At 51.7% G+C, this 19426-nt stretch overlaps 1 protein-coding gene across 1 annotated transcript; it reads right to left on the bottom strand.

The window, feature by feature from the left end:
- Nucleotides 1–323: 323 nt before the first annotated feature.
- Nucleotides 324–18150, bottom strand: Ism2 (isthmin 2). Its single transcript, XM_027418659.2, has 6 exons — nucleotides 18019–18150; nucleotides 8234–8476; nucleotides 6614–6959; nucleotides 4238–4378; nucleotides 3937–4020; nucleotides 324–1692 (listed from the first exon to the last, which is right to left on the bottom strand). Exons 1-6 carry the CDS (start codon nucleotides 18148–18150, stop codon nucleotides 1175–1177), a joined length of 1464 nt encoding a protein of 487 aa, XP_027274460.1. The 3' UTR covers nucleotides 324–1174.
- Between the last annotated feature and the right edge of the window lie 1276 nt (nucleotides 18151–19426).

Genomic DNA, 19426 nt, shown 5'->3' with positions numbered 1-19426 from the left:
CCCTTCGAAGAAGGTGGCCCTCTCTGGGTGTGAACGGGAAGAAAGGGGATAATGAATGGTGAGAGTCTAGTCCCTGCATTCAGGAAGCCCCAAGGGCAGCTGCTTAAGGAAATGGGATAGGAGTTGGTTTGGAGATGTGATAAGGTCCACCCTTCATTCTTTAGCCAACAGTGTGAGAAAATAAAGTGCTTTATTGTTGATTCCAGAACAGCCTCCAGACAGCGGTGGAGGGGGCTGCAACTCAAGCCCCCTTCCAAGCCCTTTTGGAGGATTTGTGAATGGAGACAAAACAGTGACTCTTCAACATTTCCTCTCTTGGGGGATAAAAAGTGGCTGGGAAGAGGCACAGGTGTGCTGGGAGCGGAAGCGCACATCTCCCGACTCCAAGTCCAGTTCCAGGGCCTTCAATGGCGCCATGTGGGGACTTGAAGTGGGTGCTGGTGTGGGTACTAACCCCACATAATGGCCCACACCGAACAGTAGGAATGTCTACCCTGTCACATTCCTGGTTTAGCAACCACTACAGGCACATGACACCCTCCTGAGCCCACCCGCAGTTCTGAGCCCATCCAGCACCTGTCTGCCGTGGCAGGGGCAGCCTACACATTCCTCCCGTCTGTTTCACCAGAAACAGCTGGTGGTTCCCTGCCTCATATCAACATCCCCTCAGCTCAGCTGTCCTCTCAAGACCCCTGATGAGAAGGGGTGGTCACCTTGGCTCTGCTAGCCCAGCGAAGGGCAGCTGTGGGGTCAGATGAAAGTCTGTCCTTCTTTACCCGCTCCCCGTGCTCTTCCTCAACTGGCCATAGGGTGGGGGTCTGAGGAATTCACAGCAGATCCTGGGAACTTGGGTGCATCTGTAATGTCCTGTCTCAATCCTGAGCAGAGGGAGCGGCAGAAGGGTCCTGTTCTGCAAGAAAGAGGAAGGAGCACGAGGCCAGACTGGGACAGCTCCTCTCCTTCAGACACAGACATCTTCCCAACACAACCCAGCAGCCCTAACCCTGACACACCCTCCAACCTTTTCACCAATCCTTGAGATACCTGGGCTCTCCTGACTCAGGGTCACAAGTGGGGGTATGCAGGCCAGAGGGCCTCTCAGATGAACCTAACACTTGCCCAGTCCCAGCAGGGGCGGGGTAAAGGGCAGAAGCACCATCCTCTAGTCCCTCTTTCAGTACTCTTTGGCCTCCTGCAGCTGGGCAAGGTACTCTTCCTCTGGTGGGTTGTCTGCACAGGCCCGCCCATTGTTAGGGGGGCGCACGGTGTGGTAGCGACTCCAATCCCCCTTACACAGGATCCAGGGCAACGTATCTACTTTGAAGTGCAGCTCAGGAGAAAAGTCGGTGCTGACTAAGTCCGGAGCTCCAGCCCCCTTGCCTCGAGTCAGCAGCCGGCTGCCTTCGTCATAGCAACAGTGCTGGGCAGCCAGCGTGCTGCTCTCGTCTGATAGCATGGAGCGAAGGCAGAAGCGTGCAGTGGGCTGGTAGATGTCCAGGCGTTCACGGGGGCCACTGGCATCCCGCCACCGGAAGCTTCGGCCCTGATGTTCATCCGGCAGGCTCACAGCGCTGTACACAGCCTCCAGAGGGTATGCGCATGGGCAGCTGGGCAGGTCCTGGAGCACTTGGCTCAGGTACTTAGCTAGGAAGTCACTCTTGCAGTTGAGCCACTTCTCACAGCTGTCTACACCTGCAGAGGGTAAGGAGGCACAGAAGAGGGCTGATCAGAGTTGCCTGCCAACCCCATGGTAGGGAGGAAGCTGATCAAGTCAGTCACGTGGAAAGGAAGTCCAAGCCCCCAACTGGGGCAAAGGAATGGCTCAGGAGGGCCCCTGGATTAGAAATGAAGGACTCAAGAAAGACAGAGCAGAAAACGGACACCCCACACCATCCAGGCACCTGAAACAGGAAGCTATGGCTCCAAAGAGACACTAGCTCTGGGCTGGCAGTCCCCTGTGGGACACAGGCATCATCATCTTTTCAGTTTCTGGACAGTGGGAAAGATCTTGGGATCATGGGAGGGGGCTGTGGTAAGTGGGAGTGTGATAGGAACAAGTTTGTTTTTGTTTTTTCTGTTTCTATTCTACAGGTCAGGGTCTCATAGTCTAAACTAGCCTCAAGCTTGCTATGTAGCGGAGCATGACTTTGAACTTCTGATCCTCCTGTATCTCCCAAGTGGTAAGGCTGCAGGCATGCCCTACCATGACCAGTTTATGCCCTGCTGGGATAGAACCCGGGCTCCATGAGTTCTAGGATAACTTTCCACCAACTGAGCTACATCCATCTCCAACCAAGGGCAACAGTTTTGTTTTGCTTTTCATTTTATGTGCATGGGTGTTTGCCTATATGTATGTCTGCATACGCACAGAGCCCATGGATGACAGAAGAGTATGAGATCCTCTTAGATTGAAGCCCCCCTACCCACCCCCGTGGAAATTGAGCTTTGGTCCTCTGGAAGAGCAGCTGGTGCTCTTAACAGATGAGCCATCTCTCCAGCTCAAAAAGACAACACGGTTTTGTTTGAAACAGGCTTTCTCTGTGTAACAGCCCTAGAGCTGTTCTAGAACTCACTCTGTAGACCAGGCTGGCCTCGAACTCAGAGAGATCCACTTGTCTCTGACTCCCAAGTGCTGGGAATAAAAGTGTGGACTACCACTGCTTGGCAGGATAATAGTTTTTTGTTTTGTTTTGGGTTTTTTTTTTGGGGGGGGGCGGGATTCAAGACAGGGTTTCTCTGTGGTTTTGGAGGTTGTCCTGGAACTGTCTCTTGTAGACCAGGCTGGAGGACAACAGTTTAAGAAAAATTTTTTTCAATGTTCTTATTTACTCTCCTCCCCTCCCCTCTTCTCTTTCCTCTTCTCTCTTCTCCTTCCTCCCTCCCTCCCTTCCTCCCTCTCTCCCTCCCTCCCTTCCTTCTTTCCTTCCTTCCTGAAACAAGGTCTCATGTAGCCAAGGCTAGCCTTGAACTAATCCAGTTGTTTCCATTCACTGATTAATAATTCTTTTCTTCTTCCTCCTCCTTCTATTTGTTTGGTTGTTGTTGGTGATGGTTTTCCTTTGTAGCCTTGGCTACTCTAGAACTTGCTCTATAGACTAGGCTGGCCTTAAACTCAGAAATCCTCCAGCCTCTGCCTCCCGAGTGCTGGGATTAAAGATATGTGTTGCTGCCTCCCAGCTTGTTGATTTTTAGCTGCCTTTCTTAGGGCATGGGCCCTTGATGACATGCTCAAGTGTTCTGAGCTTCTGTGGCTCCCTGTGTCTGCTGCCTTCTCCCCTCTTTCCCTGGCAAAATGTAGCCTCAGAGTCTGGCCACTCAGAAAAAGCGACCCTTTCCTTTTGGCTCTCAGGTCTTCACACTGCACTTTGTAGTACTGTGCTCTTGCAAGCCATGTGTCCCCCACGAGACCCCACCTCTTTGAGGACAGATGCTGGACCTCCTCTAGGGATGCTCAGCCTTACTGTAGGCCCAGGTACACAACACAGGTTCAGGAAACTTCCATTTCACTTTGTAGAATTTAAACTCATGAGCCATGCCTTTGGGGGTGCAGGTGAGGCCCAGGAACTCTAACAGGGAGTGTGCTGCCAAAGCACTGCCTGTGTACTGCTGTCCTCATGGAGCAGCCCTGGGTGTTGGAACCCTGCCTCATTCAACAGGTACTCCCTAAACAGAGTCTGCCAGGGGCCTCCAAAAAATAACCAAGGAGTAGAAGTAGAAGCTCCCTCTTCCCCTTACCCCCAGCATCTCCTAGCTCAGGGGTTCCCATTGAACCACCCCTCCTGGTAGGAACCCGGAGCTAGGCAAGAATAATTGACTCAATCTGTCCCGTAGGAAGATGTGCTCAACGACTCCTGATACACAATGATGCCCTGTCCTCCCAAGAGAGAGGCTCCCCAAGACCCAGCAGCAAGATCTAGCCCCCTTCCCCCCACTAACCTGGATCAAGCATATCCGTAGCATTGTAGGCTAGGGGCTGCCACCCCTCACTGGGAAAGCCCAGGGTGTTCTCCTCTTCGGTGCCTTTGGGAAGAGAGGAGGCCAGGCTGGTGGCGCCCCAGGGCACCTCTGCGCTCCCGATAGGGAAGCCCAGCCCTCACTAGGCTCTGGGGGCCCACAGCATCTGGGACAGGACCACCATATTTGTGAGCTTCCAATACCCCGCTCTGAAGCCCCCCCCCAAACATCCCCTTTTGAGCCAGATTAGCCACTCTCAGGCAGGGGCTGGAGCTCATCTCACCAGGACAGGGGGGCAGGTCGCAGACCCGGGACTCTGAGGCAGTACAGGCATAGCCACAGGGCCGAGATCTCTGCTGATTGCCGCTGCTGCAGCTCCCACTGCAGGGAGACCAGGTGCTCCACTCCTCCTGAGGCTCATAGTCTGGGTTGAAGCAAAGGACCTGGATGAGTATACTCAGCCCTCAGGGCACACTGGTGCAAATTAGCAAAAGGCACTAGTTTATCCCCAGCCAACAAATGGAACATAACTGGCTTCCAGCTACCACCCCCCCCCCATCACATCTCCTCAGCTAGATGTCCTTGTGCAGTGAACAGCTGTGCAAAGGTACCAAGAAGTGCAGAACACACTCTAACCACCCACTGTGTCAACACAGGGATATTTGGGACTAGAAGCCACTGGGCCCACTATCAATGTGACCTTAAGCAAGTCCCTTACATTTCTGAGCTAGGGGTTTATTTTGTTTTGTTTTTTCATGTCCATCAAAATCAAGGAAGAGTGGTCGATAGTGCCTGTGTAGCATGCATAGAGCCCTGAGCTCCATCCCCAGCACCAGGTGTGGTGGTGACTGACTGCCATCTCAGCAGCAGGGACAAGAGAAGAAAGACAAGAAACTCAAAATCACCCCTGACTATTAAGTCTGAAGCCAGTCTGGGCCTCAGGCTACTCTGTCTCCAATAATAACAATGAGGAGGAGTCGGAAATCAAGGATGGCAAAACTTCTTTCCTAGGTCTGGGGTTATTAAAGATTCTCCTGATTCCCTTTCTTTACCTGAGAGAGTTCAAACCCCCAGGCCCAGGCCTGTCTCTGAGTCTCAGTATAGAGCTCCACAGGTCTGGCACACTGTTCTCCCTAGCTTCCAAGGCAGGCCTTAGGCCAGCTGGCACCAAGAGTTGGAGGACGATGAATGGGAGAAAAGCTGAGGCTCCTGGAAGGTCTGTTTACATCAGTTTAGGAAATTGGGAAGAGCTTGTCTGATTTAGTCTTAATCCGACGGCACCTCAGCAGTCCAATAACAAGACCTCGGGGCTTCCAGCAGAGAGAGTGAGACTGTGTACCCAGAGGCCATGGCAAGTACAACATAAAAAGTACAAATGGCCGTCCCAGGGAGAGGTATAAAGAGAGCCAGCAAGTCCTTTATCACAGGCTGACACTTCATGGACACATTGTTAGCATGGCTTGAGTACTTGCGTGCTCATATATGTGGACGTACATATGCTTTGGGGAGTATGTGTGTGCTTGTGTGGGTAGTCCCAAGGTTGACATGGGGTATCTTGTTTGTTTTTGAGACAGAATTTCTCTGTAGCTTTGGAGGCTATCCTGGAACTCGCTCAGTAGAACATACTGGCCTCCACAGCTCACAGAGATCTGCCTATCTCTGCCTCCTGGGTGTTGGGATTAAAAGTATGTGCTACTATCACCCAGCAGAGTGTCTCTCTCTCTCTCTTTTTTAAAATAACTTTCTACCTTACTGTTGACACAGGGGCCCCTTGCTGAAACCCAGAGATGGCCACTCAGCTAACTCAGGGATTGCCTGACTCTACCTCTAACATGCTGCCAATACAGGTGGGCTGCCACTCAACTGGCTTTGTGTTTTGTTTTGTTTTTTTGTTTTCTGTACAGGGTTTCTCTGTGTAACAGCCTGGCTGTTCTGGAACTCACTCTGTAGACCAGGCTGGCCTCGAATTCACAAAGATTCACCCACCTCTGCCTCCCAAGTGCTGGGATTAAAGGCACACGCCTGACTTTTTTCCATAAGAGTTGAACTCTGATCCGTATCCTTGCATTACAAGTTCTTCACCCTTTGAGCTATCGACAGCCTGGGCTGTTTTATATTTGAAGACAAGATCTCAAGGTACCTCAGGCAGGCCTGGAACTCACTACTTAGCCCAGGCTGGCCTCTAACTCTCAGCCTCCTGTCTTAGGCTCCTGAGTGCTGAGGCTGGGGTGGTGTTCTACCATACCTGGCTGTACATAAGCTTGTTCATTTACCATTATGACCAACCCTGTGTCATTTGGACACATGATTACTGTTTCAGAGATGACAGAGCTGAGACACAGAGAGGTTATGTGACTTGCCTGGGGACACTCAGTGGCTAAGCTGCAGGATCAGTAGTCAGACTCACAATCTCAAAATATTTATGCTATTCAGTAGCTTTTGCTTAGGGGAGCTCAGAGCTGTTGTGCAAGTCATGTGTTGGAGGGAAGAAATTAATCCTGACCGTGTCCCTTTGGAGCTGTCAATAGCACCTGCATAGGCCTAGGCTGCTGGCCTGCCCAGTTTTCCTGGCCTGGGAAGCTCGTTCCTCCCCCTCCAACTCATTCCCACTCTGAACCTAACAGGGCAGCCGCTGAGGATGCCAAGCCAGGCCACTCACCATAGCTGTCTGGCTCCTGAGGACCCAACCATCCATAGTCCCAATTGTCTGTGGCCCCACTGGACCATGGCTCCTCATCCTTGTCCTCTTCACTGCCCTCTTGGTCCTCACCATCACCGTACTCTGCAGCATAACCCTTTTCTTCCTCCTCCTGCACTTCCCCTGGGACTGTGTCTTTGAGGCTGGCGCCTCCTTCTTCACCTTCCTGGTAGCCCCAGAAGAGGGGCCAGAAGAACTCCCTGGTGGGCAACCAGCTGGGGGCATGCAGGGGCCAGAGACTTCTGGGTTCAGAAGGCAAGTCCATCTCTGCCTCAGCCTGGGGGTCCTGCACCACCTCGATGGTCACCTGTGGGAAGGACAGACATGTGCCAGACAGACAGGCTCAGCATGGGACTCCAAAGAGGAAATAGGTTTGAGCCAGAAGCCAAGAAGGCCCATCTTTGCCACTGAGCCTGCTGTCTTCCCTGACTGACCTTGGCCTCTCAGGGAACAAAGGGCATTGGGTAGGACCTCCTGTGTGTCAGAGTCACCTGGATGTAGATGCATGGGGGGCAAATCCAGCAGGTGTCAGGCCTAATAGCTTAGGAGAAGCTGTTTGGAATTCTGCCTCTACCACATATGAGCTGCTTGGCCTCAGGGACCAGGAAAACATTATTCGCAGGTGCTTTCAAATAATAGGAGGTCACAGAACAAAATTTGGGGAAAATAGTAAAATACAAAGAAGAAAGTGAGGCCGGGCGTTGGTGGCTCAGGCCTTTAATCCCAGCACTCGGGAGGCAGAAGCAAGTGGATCTCTGAGTTTGAGGCCAGCCTGGTCTCCAGAGCGAGTGCCAGGATAGGCTCCAAAGCTACACAGAGAAACCCTGTCTCGAACCCCCCCACACAAAAAAAAGAAGAAAGTGAGCCAGATGTGGAAGTGCACTCCTTTAATCCCAGCACTCGGGGAAGCACAGGGTGAGTTCCAGGACAGCCAGGGCTACATAGAGACACTGTGTCTTGAAAAAACCAAAAACCAAACCAAAACAAAACAAAACAAAAAAAGCATCACCTGCATTACTTCACTAAGAGGGACACTTGTGGTTTTTGTGTGTAGATATGTGTGTCTTATTTTAATACAGGTAGACAGACAGACTTTAAAACAATTGTAGAACATCCTGCCCTTTTACAGTGTTTCTTTTGGTCAAAGTATTCTGCTACACAAGCAGACAAATCTGCTATTCTTGAAGATTCAGGATAGGCAGTAGAAGACACTGCTGGACTTCTGCCTGGCTTTCCTGGAACACCCTTCTGAGAGCTTTCCCATGCTCCAGCACACCCACCCCCAATTCTGAACCTACATGCAGAAAGACTTGGGGACCAAACATTCCAGGATCCTTGGCAGTATCAGGGACAGGGTGTCCCAGTACTCAGTCCTCAAGATAGCCCTACCAGGTTGCTGGATTTGTCCCCTGCCACATCCAGGGTCAAGGTTTAGGAGCCAAGAAACTTTCTGGCAAGGAGAGGGGCAGATACTCATCTCACACTTGCATGAGGAGTCCAGCAGAGGGTAAGGAGAGACTCAGTTGCCAGCCTAGCACTCTCCAGAGGTCCCCTAGACAAACAACTCCCCTATGGTCTCACCTGGATATTGGGGTTCGGGGCACTCAAGTCTGTGTTGACCAATCCTGGCAGCTTCTGCAGCTCCAGCAGCAGGGGTGTGCGTTCCAGGGTCCTAGGTGGGGTGGCTGTACCGAGAGTCAGAGCTGCTGGCTCAGGGAGGGTCTGACACCTGGGTTGACATGGCTTTGTCTGAAGATGGTCTCCAGCAAAGCCTGGTGTTACCTCCTTATCCTGGGGAGAGCCGGGATCTGGGGCAGGTGTAGCCTGGGGAGAGAAGGGAGGTAGAATGACCAAGGTCAGAGTCTATCCCATGTGGCCTGGAAGGGACTGGGCAAAAGAGGCAGGAGCCCTTAGCCTGGCTGTACCATACCCTCACCTGTGACAGAGAGCACCTGTAGTATGTTTGGAAAGTTTTAAGGGCCCTAGTGAATAGGTTGAGGTACAACTAGGCAAAAAATGGACTATGTTCACAAAGTGGTCATTTTTCAAGCCTTTTTTGTTTTGTTTTTGTTATTGTTGTTTTTCTTTTGTTTTTGTTTTTGTTTTCTTTTTGAGACAGGGTTTCTCTGTGTAGCCCTGGTTGTCCTGGCACTCACTCTGTAGACCAGGCTGGGCTGGAACTTGCAGAGATTTGCCGGTCTCTGCCTCCCCAGTGCTGGGATCAAAGGTGTGTGCCACCACTGCCCCAGCCCCCCCCTTTTTTTTACTGTGTGTGTGTGTGTGTGTGTGTGTGTGTGTGTGTGTGTGTGTGCAGATGCACATGTGTGCATGCCTGTGGAGGCTGGCGTACAGCTTTGGCTGTCATTCTTCAGATGCCATCTGCCTTTAAAAATATTTTTAAAATTTTATTTTATATGCATGAGTTTTTGCCTGCCTCTGCCTCCTGAGTGCTGGGTTTAAAGGTGTACACCACACACCTGGCCCTATAAAGCACTTTACCAACTAACACCCCCACCCCCCAAGCATTATTCTAACACATATATTTATTCATTTCTTTATTTATTTCTGAGACAGGGTCTCATGTAGCTGAGGCTGGCCTTGAACAACTGGCCTTCCTGCTTCTACCTTACATGTGTGCTTCCATACTTGTTTTTATGTGGTGTCAGAGATCCATCCCATGGCTTCACATATGCTAGCTGAGCAGTTTACTACCTGAGCCACATCCCTAGTCTTCTAAAAACTCTGTTGTTCATTGCATATTCCCAATAATATCTACAGGAAGGTACTAGCTCCCATTCCATCTCTATAGACAATAGCTATGAAGGTACAGAGAGGGCAAATAATCTTCCTGAAGTCACAAAGATGTTTAGTGGTGGAGCCAGGATTTGAATCAGGCACTCTGGGGCCAGAGTTCACATTTTGCCATCATGCTATGTGATTACAGGTTGAAAATATTGAGTCTATCCCTTTCTCAATCTAGCTGTTTAATCGGTCTAGATTTTTTTTTCTGTCTCTCTCATTTCCTTCTCTTCTTGCAAAGTTGAAAACAGAGATTCAAACTCTGTCTCTTCTGCTTGGATGTCCCTTTAAGAGGCCCCAGAGATGTCTGCCTCCAAGGCTCCTACACCAAACACCTCAGGTCAGGTCAGCCCTCTGCCTTGTCAGCTTTGGGGAGCATCCTCTTGCTGGGTCAAAGCATTGTGGCACAGGCGGATGGTGCACAGAGGGCGGGGGACCCCTCTGCTGATGCACCTGGAGACCTGAGCATCCCTGGTACTACCTTACTGTGGCAAACCTTCATAACTCTTACTGTCTTGACTTTTTGCTTAGAGGCTCCACTCTGCTGCAGCCTCAGTCACAGACAGGCAGTCGTAGGTGGCTTTTGGTGACTGGTTTGGAATGCCCTTGTCTTAAAGTAGGAGGTGGTGAGGTGGTTTTCATCTGGGAAGTACCGGCAAAGTCCGGAAACGTGAGTGACTGTTCTAATGGCCTGGGATTTCTAGTGGCACCTAGTGGCCAGAGGCCAGAAATAGCTGCCATGCAGAAAGAATTCCCCAAGCCAGAAGATACCACCACTGGGGGAAGAAAAAAATCCTCCTCCATCAGTAGCAACCACCTGATCTGAACTCTGGCCTTTGCATCCTCATCTACAGCACGGGAACAATGGTGGCAGAGAGCCTGGCCCAGACCCTGCTATCCTGAAGGCAGGCAGAACATTGCTTCTCAACCTTTCCTATCATCTCCGCCCAGCTCCCAGGGACAAGAAAGCCAGAGAAAGCCCTGGCCTTTGGTGCTAGCTGCCCCGGCCTCAAGTTGCCCTTCCTCATTGGTATACTCCAGGAGCCTCTTGCTCTCTTGGGAACTGTTGTGGGGGTTGGAGAGGGACAGAGAAGTCCTCAATGGAGGTTCCTCATTTGCCTACCCTAAGAACAGCACAATGCAGGTGGTTCCTGGAAGGTGACCCCAGGACACAGCATGGGCTAGAAGAGGGAGACTGGCGAAGGGAGGCAGCTAACAATCTCACTGAGTGGAACCACACTGGGCAGCAGGAACTCAATACTAGTTGGCATCTTTGGGACCTGGAGTGGTGCCTGCACTTCTGTTACCCTCACAGGGGAAAGAAAGAACTGGGGTGTCTATCCCATTCCATCAGGCAGTGGCAGAGTTCAGGCTAGCTATGGACAGCTCTGAATAGACTCTCCATTAGTTTAAAAAAGCAAACAAACAAACAAAAGCCAAAAACCCACGCTAGGGCTAGAGAGATGGCTCAGTACCTAAGAGCACTGGCTGCTCTTCCAGGGGACCCAGGTTCAATAACCAGCACCAACATGGCAGCTGACAACTGTCTGTAACTCCAGTTTCTGGAGATTAGGTGGCCTCTTCTGGTACACATATAGTGCATAGATAAAACACCCACACACATAAAATAATGATGACAGTAATAGTGATGAAAGAAAATTGAAAAAACCCTCAGACTCCTGGACACTGACACCTGGAAGTAAGGTTGGTAAGTACATAAGTTGAGTACGGAGAGTCCTGACCTGCAGCCTGACCTGCAGCCAACCTCCAGGGCACCTGAGTTCCCATGCCTGGGCTAAACTCTAAATGACTGTGGCTGTCATTCATTCTGACCACAGGTTCCAACCAAGAGCATCTTCTGCAGTTGCCTTCTTTGTTCCTTATATCCCCAGCTCCTCACAGGGCCTGATGTCCGTAAGTCACTGCTGAGTAAATAAATGGACCAGCCACCCTGAAAGGTGAGCACGACCTTCCTTATGTTAGCGCTCTAGAGGGCAAGGAGCTCCAGGAAGATCTCAGAGGTCGCAATAACCACACCAGGACACCAGGACTCATGCATGACCCCGCCCTCCTCCCCACACACATGCTCTCTCTCTCTCTCTCTCTCTCTCTCTCTCTCTCTCTCTCTCTCTGTCTCTCGGCAATGACTCCTACAAATACCCTTCTCATTCACAAGGTGCTTCCGCGTTCACCATCTTCTCTCCGAGTTGCACATGGCTGGAGCCACATGACCTGACCTGGGTTCACATCCCAGCTTGCACACTTACCAGCTTTGTTCTGGGACAGCTATTGACTCTGCCCTTTGTGAAGCGGAGAAACAGCAGGGTCCATCTGAGAAGGCTGCTGACTAGACTATGTTGTACTGATAACCCAGAGGTAGTGACAATGGCTCCCAGGGAAGAGGGAAGATAGGCTGTGTGCACTCTCTAGCACATCTTTATTTTTTTTGGGGGGGGGTGCATGTTCAACATGGTTTCTCTGTGTAGCCCTGGCTGTCTTGGAACTCACTTTGTAGACCAGGCTGGCCTCAAACTCAGAGATCCTGCTTCTGCCTCCTGAGTGCTGAGGTTGAAGGTGTGGTAACACTGCCTGGCCCTTTACATCTTAACTGAGTCTGCGTAGGCTCTCGCACTGATGCTGCAGATACAGACCCTCACAGCAGATGTACTCACATGCTCGGGGGCTCTGACTTGTGTAAGACTATCTATCTGTTCGGGGGCTGAAGAGGTGACTGAGTTCGGTTCCCAGCACTCGTGGAAGGCAGCTCATAACCACCAGTGACTCCAGCTCCAGAGGACCTATCTGCCTTCAAGAGCATCTGCATCATGTGCACACACCCACACAGAGAGAACTAAAAATAAAATAACTTTAAAGAGCATCTGTCTATAGCCAGGTGTGGTCGTGTACACCTGTAATCCCAGCACTGGAGTAAGAGGACCAAGGGCTCAGGGCTAGCCTGGACTACACAGTGAGTGAGACCCTGTCTCAACAATAAATAATCAATAAACAGAAAACAAATCACCTGTCCTTTCTTAACAAGACCGCCTCTCTTATCTGCTAAGTTCCTATATAGCTCTCAATAGCACAAAATATGCATAGCTCCATTCTCTCGGTAGATACTGTCAAACCTTTCTCTTTCTGTCTCTGCCTCTGTGGCATGCTTGCTCTCCCTCCCTCTGTCCCTCCCTCGATCCCACCTGCCTCCCCCCCTCTCTCTTACACACACACACACAAACTCTCTCTCTCTCACACACACACACACTTTCTCTCTCTCTCTCTTCTTACACACACACACACACACACACACACACACACACACACACACACACACACACACACACACACACTCACTCATTCCCTGGCTTGGCCAGGCAGCACTAACTGAAGTGCTTCTAGATGGGCTCAATATTCTGATCCTCTTCCCCCACCAAAGGGCCAAACCTGCCCACTGACCTGTCTCCACCACCCCTGTGCCTCAGGGGTGTCCCATACCAGAACCTGGTCTCAGGTGTAGGTCACTGTTGCCCCTCCTTGAAGCCCAGCTTCTGAGACCCGGCCCATGCGCACAGAGCCTGACTGTACACTCGGTTGCTTTGGCCTTGCAGAAGGTCTAGAAAGAGACATAGTCGTGGGGCCATGGGTAGAGAGGTGCAGGACTGGGTTTCTCCTCTCCACTCTCCTCCCGATTAGTACAAACTGTTCTACCCCTACACCCAGTGGGGACCTCAGATCTCCTCAACATCACAAGGGCGCCGCTGGCAAAGTGCTCTGTTCCCAGTAACGCCAGGCCTCATGGTGTGCCGCTCAGGGCCCACTTAGGTTGACTGCTCTGCTCTTGCTGGTGTGAGATTCCAAGGACCCACAGCTATGCTTCTAGGCTTGCTGCACAGCTACATGGACTGGGTCTCTGAATCCCCACAACTACCCTTTGGGCAGATCCTAACATCATCCTTGGTTCAGAGATGAGGCACCAATGATCAGAGAGGTGAAGTAACTGACTGGCTCTTTACCCAGCCAAGGCTGGAGCATGGCATCTGAGGCATCGGGTCAGGCCGGGGTCTGCCTTCTGAACTTTAGTGCCTTGCTAACTCCAGACGAGGGCTGGACCTCAGGGGTACTGCCTGCTGCTCTATAGTGCTGAATGAACTAGACTCTACGCTCTAGGACACATCCTCCTTTCTCTTGTCCTTTTTGATCACTTCAATAATGATCACTGTTGTTATTACTGTTTGGAGAGAGGGTCTCACGTAGTCTAGACAGACCTTGGACTCAATATGTAGTAAGAAAATGACCTTGAATTTTTGAGCCTCCTGCCTTGGCTTCTAGAGTCCTGGGACCACATCTGTCTTTTTTTTTTTTTTTTTTTTTTTTTTTTTTTTGTTATTCGAGGCAGGGTTTCTTTGTGGCTTTGGAGGCTGTCCTGGAACTAGCTTTTGTAGACCAGGCTGGTCTCGAAGTCACAGATCTGCCTGCCTCTGCCTCCCGAGTGCTGGGATCAAAGGCGTGCACCACCACCACCCAGCTTCACATCTGCTCTTTTATGCAGTGCTGGGGATGAAATCTAGGGTTTTGTACATACTAGGCAAGAACTCTACCAACTGAGCCACACCCCTAGGCCTGCTTTTGACCCTTGAAAGAGTACTTGGAGGGAAACCAACTGAGATCAGGCAGCTGAGACTCAGACCCCCACCCCCCATCCCTGTGCGGCCTTCTCTCCCTTAACCAGCTCTTCTTTGTTCCCCACAGAGAGAGAGAGGTGTTTGGAGGGACAAGAAGGCCCAGGGAGGTGGGCAGCTGCAGTTGGAGGCTGCTAAGACAAGCCCGAGGTTTGGTATTACAATGGCCCTATGTAGTTCCTTCCTTAACTAGTCAGACAGTCAGGCCCCAGGCACAGAAGGGCCACCTCTAGGAAAACACCTGCATCTCCAGGCTGCCCACCGGACACCGGAGACCTTCCAAACCCCTCCCCTCCCTGCCATCTGGGCCTGCCTGTGACATCGGATGAGGAGTGTGGGCACCCTGCCAGGTACATGACACTGCAGGTTTGTCAGGGCTCCCAAGGCCCTCCCTCTGTACTCAGTTCTTCTCTGTCAGCCCTCCTCTTCAAAGTGCTTCCTACCACGGTGGCGACAGGATCCACCACGGTGACAAGATCTGGGCTGCTGGGTGAACTTCTGGAGCCCGGGCCATGGAGGCACCCTCAAGGCCTCGGAGCCCAGAAGTGCTGTCTTCCTTTCTCTTTTGCTTTATTCTAGCCCCCTCCCCCACCATGTCTCCTCTTAACTTTCTCACACCTTGCTAGGGTGTTAGGGTGAGGAGGTGCCAGCGGGGCTCTCTACATACTCGGCCTGGGTTAGTCACTGGGCCCACTCTCTGTTTCTGCCTCCCTACGTGAGAATAAAACACACAGGAGAGGCCAGCTTCAGTGGGTGTCTGGGTGGCGTTTGTATCTCAACGGGACAGGAGGGAGAGCTGTGTGAGAACTGTCTAGTTCTCACCCTGCACTTGGGAATGATTGAATGATTCTATCTTTAAGTCCAAAGGTCTCTTACTCAACACTCCAGTTCACAGAATGGATTCTTGAGCCCATTTTATGGTGGAAGTAAACGGAGGCTCACTGTCAGGCCTGCTGGAGTCAGGGGTCCCACCATTGGTTCACAAAGTGCCCGATTCTTTTCATTGTTGGATTACAGGGGTGCTCACCCACATCTGGCTCTGAGGTCTCTGGATTTGTCTGAAGTGAGATTTTTTGACAATGGCCAGGGGAGCCAGGTGGCACACATCTGCAATCCTAACAGTCAGGAGGCTGGGGCGGGACTGTTATCAGTTCAAGGCCAGCCTGGGCTATTCAGTGAGCTCCAAGCTGGCCTAGACTTTAGGGTAAGAGCCTGTTTCAAAAAAAGCACACCCCCAAATAGCCACCAAATAGCCACACCAATCAAAATAAAATGATGTAGGCATGGCGTGAGACGTGTTTCTTTCAGGAAACAATTTGGCAACATCTGGCACTGCAGCATCTGGTCAACATCAGATATGCCATGTAGAGACGCATCAATCTTTATGGAACATTTCTTTGTGGTCGGCCTTGTTCCCATCTGTATTTAACATCTCTCTACTTTGATTTTTTTTTGTGACAGGATCTTGCTACGGAGCCAGGAATGACCTTCAATTCGTGATTGTCCTGCCTCAGCTTCCCTAACTATGAGATTACACCATGTGGTTTCAGCTTTGTGGATCTACAAAGGGACCAGGTTATTGGGCAGATCACTTATTTCTGACTCAGCACCCATGTCCCCAGGATATCTGTCTGCATTTTCTCAACAGGACCCTTGACTCGAAATTACAAATTTTGGAAACATACACCAATGTGTTCATGGAGATGATGTAGCCTCGTTTTTTACTTTTTAGTTATTTATTTTTGATATATTTTTTGAGATAGGATTTCATTACGTAGCTCTGGCTGGCCTAGAATTCACTATACAATCCAAGTTGGCCTTGAACTTGGGCAATCCTCTCTTCCTTCATCTCCTGAGTGCTAGGATTACAGGCAAGCTCAGGCACTTGGCTAGCCCCTTCTTTTAAAAGTGAGAAAAGTATCTAAGGTAAATTGCTTAATGACATGCTGGGCCAGACCCCTAGGCTCTAAGCCCCAGTCTGTTTTTCTTTTTCAGCCATTAATTTGCGACTAGAGTTTTTGTTGTTTTGAAACAGTGTCTCACTATGTAGCTCTGGCTGGCCTGGGACTCACAGATAACTGCCTGTCTCTAGCTCCTGAGTGCTGGATTAAAGGTATGTGCTGCCATGCTCAGCTGTGTTTAAGTATTTTTCAGAGCTGTGCCAGGTTCTATTCTGGGCTTAAGTATACAATTCTAACTCTAAAGTAACACATCCCCTCATACTAAAACATACAAAAAATAATTACAGCACTAAGTGATGAGTTAAAATAAGAACTACTGATGCCAAGAGAATAGGAATAAGGCCACACTTTTTTTTTTTATTAATTTGATTCTATTTTGAGACAGGGTCTCAGGTGATCCAGGCTGGCCTCAAACTTGGTGTGTAGCTTGAGCTTCTCCTCTTCATATCTAAACCTCCCCAGTGCTGGGATCACAAGCCTCTGTCACCATGCCCTACCAAGCCAATTTAATTTGATCACTATCATTATCCTCAGGTTAAGAGACTGACCAAAAGTCTTTGTTTTTTCTTTTTGTTTGTTTTGTTGTTGTTGCTATGGTCATCATTTCTAGTCATTTCATTGCTTTATTTATTTATTTATTTATTTTCCTTTTCCTTTGAGAGGAAGTGGCTCTATGGCTCAGACTAGCCAGAGACTTTCTATAGCACATATTGGTCTCAGACATGTGAGCTTCCTTCTTTAGAATTACAGGTGTTGGATGGTACATCCAGTTCAGAAATCCCTGCCTTTGTCCACATCGGGGTTTGTCAACAATAGCCAGGTAGAGGTCGGGGTGCCCCAGGAAACATTCGACGGCATCTGGCCCTATGGCAATGGCTAGGAACAGTGGCAGGCATCTTGCAAAGCAAAGGACAGCTACCCCCAGGGCCACAAATTCCAAGCCCCAGAATGACAGCAGATATTTCCCTCTAACCCTGTGGTTTGCAGTATGCATTCCTACCAGGGGAAAGCGGGGAACCTGATGAGAAAAATGCCTTCGACAATGGTTTGTGATACTTAAGGGCCATAGGACATAAAGTTAAGGAAGGGTTTCCAGTCCCTGGAGGGCTCTGGTTGCCTGAGCCTAACACTAGGGTCCAAACTCCTGCCCACGTCTCCTGTTCCATATAGGTCCTGGCCCCTCAGTTTCCTTCCCGCCTTGGAAATGAGGATCGTCCTCCAGGACAGCTCGGGGCAAGAAGGACCCAGTAGGGCTGGCTCTTGAATACAAACCAGCCTCCATGGAAACAGGGATTGGGGAATGCCAACTGAAACTCGCAGAGGAGAGCATCAGGCAGGACCGCAGAACCCTGGTGATCAAAACAGCACTCTTTGACCTTGCTCTTCTATCTTACTATCCCCTTGTGGCAAGTGTCTGGCTGACACCCAGTAAGGTGCAGAACGCCCTGGATTACCTCAGCCTGCTTCAACACCCAAAGCAAAACTCGAATCCTTGACCGATTTGAACTAAGGAGCTGCTGCAGGGGATCACCTGGCCTACCTCGGCATCACCACGCCACCACCACACAGCGCTGAGCTCAGCGCTCAAGGGGAGGAGGGATCGCCTCTCCACCCCGCATGACCTCAGGGCGGTGTGGCTGCGGGTGAGGTTCGCTCAGGGCGAGGAAGGGATGCGTAAGATGCAGGAAGCCAGGCCACTGCAGAGCAGGAACTAAAGTCAACTTTCTCCTCGGCAGCCAGGACGTTACAGCGCCGCCAGCGCTCCCCGGCTACGCGTGGGGAGTGTAAACTCCTGCAGGTTCAGTGCACCTGGCCATCGCTGATGGATTTCTGAGTTCGAGGCCAGCCTGGTTCCGGGACAGCCAGGGCTACACAGAGAAACCCTGCCTCCCTGAGGCATCCAGTCCCTCCAGTCCCAATCATCACTCACCTCCACCATCCTCGAGTGGCCGTGGGGCCCGGGACCCCGCTTCCTCAAGGGTAGCCCTCGGCCGGTGGCCAGGAGCGCAGCCAACAGCATCAGGGCGCGCGGGAGCCGCGCTCGCACCGGCGGTGGCCGCATCTTCTCTCCGCGAGGCTGCTTTGCGGGAACCGCCTGACCCGCGAGCGCGTTCGCGCCTCGCCTCGCCTCCTCCAGGGGCGGGAGCACGGGCTGCGGCGCAGGCCCGGCCGGGCTGCGCGGGGACCTAGCTGGGAGCGCGCGCTCAGGGGCGCGCGGCCGGTGAGCCCAGGTCCCCCAGCGAGGTCAGTGGCCCTGGTGTTCCCCTCCCTCTCCGAGGGGCCCCTCGGCGCTCGCGGACTGGTCCCGGCCCCGGCCCCGCGGGCGGCTCCTTTGATCTGGCGGCCTCCCCGCCTTCAGTCCCCGCCGCTGTCGCCGTCGCGGCCCCAAGCGAATTCCTGTCCCGGGGAAGTTGCCGCCCGGCGCTGTGCGGCCCCGCGCGGTCACTGATGAGGGGCGGGGAGGCTCCGGCGCCACAGTAGCGCTCCCCGACGGCGCGACGACAGCCACCTGAACTAGCTCGGGCCTCGCCGGCAGGGACCCGCGGCTGTCCTGCGGCGAGCGGCGGGAGTCTTTGGAACCTAAGCAAAGGTGTGCGTGCAGCCAGGTAGGTTTACAAGGAGGCTTGGCAACACGCCTCCGACGAGAACCTCTGCGGTCCCTGCTCGCAGTTCCTGTTCAGTTTTTAGGATGGTCAGAACCAGGAGTACACACAAGTCACATTCCCAGGACAGCGGGTGGGGTGGGGAAGGCTTGAGTGCAGGGGTCAGAAGATCTGTCCTGCAGCTGGTGTCGCTGGTCATTGGGACTGCCCAGCCCCTTCTGCCAGACCCTCGGGTTGGGTCTTCACAGCAGGCCACTGAGCGATTACCTCTGAGCAACTTGAATTCCCTAGCTGTGGGATAGACCAGGAAGGAATCTTAACGGTCTGGGCGGAGGGATGAGAATTGGAAAAGATGCCTACCTGGGATGGACTCAGGAGAGAACCTTGAAGCGAGCGAACTTGGGGGTCGGTGGAGACGGTGGCCAGAATGCTCAGCTACGGTCTGTTCAGGAGTGACTAGCGCAGAGTAAAATTCTCAGAGCTGCGCTGGGTTGTTTGTTTGTTTTTTGAAGTTACTCCCGTTCTCTGCAGCAGCAGACGCTTTGGGGCATTAAATGGTGTGACGCATGGGTGACAGATAGCCTGGGTCTGAGGTCGGGTCAAAGGGGTTGGATACTGGCAACTTCGCATGATCCACCTAAGAAGATGCCGGCCTGGTACATGATAGATACTCTAACGTTAGCAGTTCCTAAATCAAACTGCATTTACTAAAGTCTTTACCTTTTTAAAAATATA

This window comes from Cricetulus griseus, chromosome 5 (assembly GCF_003668045.3).
Source record: "Cricetulus griseus strain 17A/GY chromosome 5, alternate assembly CriGri-PICRH-1.0, whole genome shotgun sequence".
Classification (NCBI taxonomy): domain Eukaryota; kingdom Metazoa; phylum Chordata; class Mammalia; order Rodentia; family Cricetidae; genus Cricetulus; species Cricetulus griseus.
Note: the sequence above shows the minus strand (reverse complement) of the source record. Positions and strands in the feature narration are given on the sequence as shown.